Below are 5753 nucleotides of genomic sequence, written 5' to 3'. Positions count from 1 at the left end.
GGTGGAATGAACTCCAAATGCACAAGTCAATATTTTCATCTGTTCAGGAAGTTGATGGATGTCCAGAACGAGGTCTGTCATCAATCGACATTTCACCTTTTTTGAAATTAAAAAACCACTCATGTACTTCAGTTTTTTCCCATAGCACAGTCCTTATAAGCTGTGTCCAACATCACAACAGTTTCTGTGGCATTTTTCCAGAGCAAGAAACATTTCACAGCTGCTCGCTGTTCTCTTAAATTGGCCATCACAAAAAAATGAGGTTCAAGCAAAACAACTTTTATGATAAAATTTACTGTGACCAGAGGGAAACTTCCCAGGCGACGCCACTGGGTGTACTAACTCAGAGCGAGTTGCTTGATGAGCACCTAATAGGAAAATGCGTACTGTGAAAGTTATGCTCAGCAGAGCTTTTTTCCTTTGGGGGAGTTGGGGGTACCCCCTCATATAAGTCTTGCTTTATAGAAGTGAAGCAGGCTTGAAGCACGTCCTGATACAAATCAAGGAATACAGTGTTTAAAAAAATTCTCACCACCATTGAGTCCATTCTGACTCCTGGCAACCCTATAGGACAGGGTAGATGCCCTGTGGCTTTCCCAGCCTTGTCTTTCTTCCCAGGAGCGCCAGTGGTTTGGAACTGCTGAGCTTGCATTTAGCAGTTCAAAGGGTAACCACTACACCACAACCTTCAATAGGGATTAAAAATCAGTGTAAGAAAAATAAAATACTGGCAAGTGAGGATTGGTGTAGTGGTTAAACTTGGGATTGAGATTCCCCAAGATTGGCCATTCAAAACCATGATAGAAAGGTGGGGCTTTCTACTCCAGTGAAGAGTTGCAGTCTGGAAAAGCTACAGGGGCAGTTCTACCCAGGCCTATAGAGCTGGAGCGAACGAACCAGATTACCACCAAGCAAGAATAGTCAGAAGCAGAGTGCATCCTGTGGACCATGGATTCCTATGGTGAGCACCTCCTAGATTCAGGGGAAGTTGGGGCTGAGACACATGGAAGTGTTGGCCTACAGATTTCAAAAGAAGAGAACCTTCCCCTACAGCCATCATCCCAGATTTCAATATCTCACCGCCTAAGTAGGTGCAGTGGGTTACACATAGAGCTGCTAACTGTAAAGTTAGCAGTTTGAAACCACCAGCTGCTCAGAGGGAGACTTCCAGTCCCATGAAGATTTACCGTCTCAGAAACCCACAGGGGCACTTCTACTGTCCCATAGTCTCGCTACAATACTGAACTGTTTCCATGGCAGCACTTCCTAAATTGTAAGAAAATATACCTTTCAAAGCCACCCTCTTGTGGCATTTCTGTATTAGATAACTAAGGCACTTAGAGAAGACACTAGTCTTTGTGCCACTTGTTCTTATTGAGATCACGGGAGAAATTCACGTGTATAAATGCCTGCTCACTCATTGAAAGAAAACAGAAGCAAACAGATCTTTCTCCACTCTTCTCTCTGAAGACCAAAAGACTGCTCAGTCTATGCTGTACACTGAAGACCCTCGCTAAAAGGGCCTTCCACTGAACTCAAGCTGTAATTAAGCCTTCCTCCCAAGAGTGCTCATTAAAGGTAAAAGCCTGAAATCTGGACTCTAACAATATTACATCTAATGAATTTGGATGCTCTAGTTCTAAATGAATGTTGTAAAATCTTACTTGCCTCTTTCCATGACTACTTTGCAATCAACTCTGTAACTTCATCTATGCTAAACCTGAGTACAATATTTAAGACAAATTCTAAACAATATATGCCACAATAGGGCCTCAAAAAGTTCTTGGGAATGAAGATAGAATTTTGCCACAAACTTTCTGAAGTCCCTTGTATATATGGATGTCCATAAACATGTTTATGCATGCATATATGTACCAATCGATGTACAATGTTTTCTCACTGTCCAAGAGTATTTTTTAAGCAGAGTATTTTTACGAAACCTTCATAAGCCAAATTGGCAGATAATTAAACATTTTGAGCTTTCAGACCTAAATTAATCTACCAAATCATACCAAGTAACTCATAAAATCTGTTGTTCACATAGTTCAAAGCTATAGCATCTTCATGCTGAGCGTTAGTTCCCAGGGAAGGAGCTTAGCAACATTAGTCTCACTGGGATGTACACTGCTCCTTTAATGCTTAACTGCAATACAGAAATGGAAAAGCTTAAAGTGGATTTTCAACTTTAAATAGCAGGACACCTTGAAAACATTATATATGTATGTTTGGTATTATGTACAAAATTATATATATATATATGGTATTATGCACAAAAGGACTTCAAAATTTACTGGAAATTCATTATTTTTTTAATTCCATGTTTCCACAAACTTTTTGATAGCGTCACATGCAGATCCTTTAAGGAACTATCTGTGGCTACATGGGGTCCCTATTAGACAGCTTACTCTTCACTATGTTTACTTCCTTAAAGACATCAATTCATTCAACACTGAACCACTGTTAACATTGTTACTTCTAGGAAATAAACTGCACTCTGAATATAAGGATCCCACAACAGAAGACTACAGTTCACACACACTATTTAGAAAACTTGCTTACATTATTCACCAAGAACCAGACTCAAATATGTGTTCACCAAATACATTTAACATTGGAATTGGGAATTAAAAATCAGTAACTAAACAATGAATGAAATAGTTTTTAAAAACAGGAATAACTATCACTTTTAAATTATCTTTTCTTAGAAAAAACTTAGTTATTTAATTCACAAGATTCAGAACTCCAGTGTTCCTGGATATTTGACTATATAGGGATAGACCTCTGAAATTTTTAACTATAACTGAGGAAGCGATTACAAATTAATACCTAAACTTCTTTAAGAACTTTCTATGTATGAGGTCTTAGCCTCTCAATTTTTTTAAATCATTTTATTGGGGCCTTAGAGCTCTCATCACAATTCATCCATCTTGTCAAGCACATTTGTACATGCTTCCATCACCATTTTCGAAACATTTTCCTTGAGCCCTTGGTATCAGCACAATTCACCCCCTCCCCCAGCCTCATGAACCCTTGATAATTTCTATTTTTCATGTCTTAACCCAACCACTGTCTCCCTTCACCCACTTTTCTGTTGTCCATCCCTCTGGGAGGAAGTTATATGTAGATCGTGACTGGTTCCCTTTCTCCCACCTTCCCCTTCTAGTATAGCTACTCTCATTATTGGTCCTGAGGGGTTTATCTGTCCTGGATTATGTTGCAAGCTCTTATCTGTACCAGTGCACAAGCTCTGGTCTAGCCAGATTTGTAAGGTAGAATCACTCAACTCTTAAGTTCATGATCTTTTCCATCTGTAGTAAACAGAATTTCATGTCAACTTGAAGATGTGTGAAAGTGTAGAGATCGTATCCAACCTGTCAATCAGGTCACAGCCTGATGGTGCCCCATTGTAGGCATGACCTCATAAGACAAGCCCTAGGAACCTCCCCTTCTGCCTTGCCGGAATTCCTACTTGCTGACAGATAGCTGCTAGAGCCTGCATGTTTCCACCAACTTTGGACCCACTCAACTTTGCACCTACCAGGCCTGTGATCTTCTAAATTCTCCGTTGCACGGGGCTCTGTGAGTCTGAAGAGGAAGTTACTGAGTTAGCCTGGAATGGGATGTTTTCTTGATATACAATTACTTCTTGATATAAAGCTCTCTCTTATACATATATGCGTGTTCCTGTAGTTGCTTCTTTAATCAACCGGGCCTAACACAACATCCTATACTTGCACTATTTTTCTCATCATGGGAAAAACTATACCTAATAGAGGAGCACACACTCAAAAAAGGGCATCATTCACACTACACCAATATCCCCTTTAACTTCTCCTATAAAGCAAAATTCCCAAGAAGAAAAAAATTTGGTTAATGTGATTCTCAGTCTAATATTTAATTTGAAAAATACATGTGATAGACAAAAGAGAAGTTTATTTTGAAATCATTTTAATTTAGAAATAGAAAACATCTTGGAAGGAAAAGAAAATGAAACAAACACAAAATACACAGGACACTTTACTCTATGGTCTTCTGAAACCCTCATTTGTTCACCAATCCCCAAGATGATAGGCAGACTCTTCCAAAAAGCTATTCAGCCTCCACTGTCAAAAAATAAAAAGGAAGAAGAAAAGGTATTTGGTCATTTTTGAGTATATAAAATATTTTTAAAAATTAGTACTATTTGAAATACAATATGCTGTCATTTCATATAGCGAAAACCAATTATTTGAGAATCATGCCCAACTTTACACCAAAATAGTATATTAGCGGAAAATTATTGAACTTTAGGATCTTAGAACTGAAAAGGTCATTAGGGGTGAGGCTACTGAAACAGGACTATCTTAAAATTCAGAAGCTCATTTTAGAAATGTTTAGTACCTTTATGAAAAAGATCATAAACAAACTGCACTATAGTATGACTATGCCAAAGCTGCCCTGTAGTGCAGTGCTTAAGCACTTGGCTGGTAACCGAAATGTCAGCAGTTTGAGCTCACTGACCCTCCATAAGAGAAAATGTGCTACTCAGCTTCTTCACAGATTATAGCCTTAGAAAGCCCATAGGGCAGTTTTACCTTGACCTATGGTAGGGCCACTATGAGTTGAGAGTAACTTAGTGGCAAATGGGTCTGTGGTTAAGATCGGACCTTAATATATAATCAACTAAACCCACATTATCAAGTCCATTCTGACTCATAGTGACCCTAAAAAATAGCGTAGAACTGCTCCGGAGTCCGTGATAATCTTTACAGGAGCGGTCTTATTTGACCCTGGGGTTAGTAGCCAAGCCCTTGACACACTGAGCTCTCAGGGACCCCTTGTCGCTGACTACACGGTTGAAAATAAAGGGAGGGTTCTTCATCACCACTGCTTGCCATGATTACTCAAAGAAAATTGCCTTAATCATAATGAAAACAAACACTACCTTTTCCATGGAAGAACTTCTAAGTATCAAAAACATACATTAAAATTGTATAACCCAATATACATTTTTGTACTGAGATGCTGAAGAAAAGTAATTCTACCAAGTGAAAAACAAAACTATCCCCATATAGCTATATTCGATTTTTCCACACACTCTTTGAAGCACCTTCATACGTGTTCAAGTAGATAAAACTAAGAACAATTAGGGATAATTACCATAGGAAACAAACTAGACCTCAATTTAGAGAAAGAATTTTCTGTCAAACCTGCTTCACAATGTAATGAAATGCAAGAAGAGCAGAAGCAGTGAATGATATGAAATAAGAGATATTTGACAGTGAATTCTGTCGGAGGTGACACTCAACAGGACTGCTTTAATGTTGTGGGTCTCCTAAGTTTTCCACCAGTGAGCGTGCAATTTCACCATTTTCTAGCACTGTATTAGTAGGAGGTATTAATAGTTTTCCTTTTTGTACAGGTGTCTTACACAAGTTCTTTCCCAGGTTTTACTGTACTAATTAGGCAACTGCGGTCCAGAGAAAAAGAATCTGTTAGTGATAACTTACTAACTATGCGGTCAGCAGTTGGAACCCACCCACAGTTAGTGGGAGAACAGTGAGACATCTGCTTCCATAAAGAATTAGTCTCGGAAATCCAAAGGAGCAGTTCTCTGACCCGTATGGTCACTGTGAGTTGGAATCCACTCAATGGCAATTGAGTTTGAGCAGAGATGCTAAGTCAGCAGTTCTCAACCTATGGGTCTCGACCTCTTTGGGGGTCGAACAGGGTCGCCTAAGACCATCGGAAAGCACATATTTCCAATGGTCTTA

The 5753-nt window shown here is 39.0% G+C and overlaps 1 protein-coding gene across 1 annotated transcript in view; it reads right to left on the bottom strand.

The window, feature by feature from the left end:
- Nucleotides 1-3931: 3931 nt before the first annotated feature.
- Nucleotides 3932-5753, bottom strand: part of SEC61G (SEC61 translocon subunit gamma) — a 6800-nt gene continuing 4978 nt past the window's right edge. The window contains exon 4 of the mRNA XM_030884486.2: nucleotides 3932-4103. Within this exon, the coding sequence (XP_030740346.2) occupies nucleotides 4094-4103 (10 nt within the window). The 3' untranslated portion in view covers nucleotides 3932-4093. The remainder of the gene's footprint in view (nucleotides 4104-5753) is intronic.

Source organism: Echinops telfairi, unplaced genomic scaffold (assembly GCF_000313985.2).
Source record: "Echinops telfairi isolate 266 unplaced genomic scaffold, ASM31398v2 ScPeMD7_7;HRSCAF=31, whole genome shotgun sequence".
NCBI classification, from domain to species: domain Eukaryota; kingdom Metazoa; phylum Chordata; class Mammalia; order Afrosoricida; family Tenrecidae; genus Echinops; species Echinops telfairi.
The sequence above is the reverse complement of the archived record's forward strand: the minus strand, read 5'-3'. Positions and strand labels throughout refer to the sequence as shown.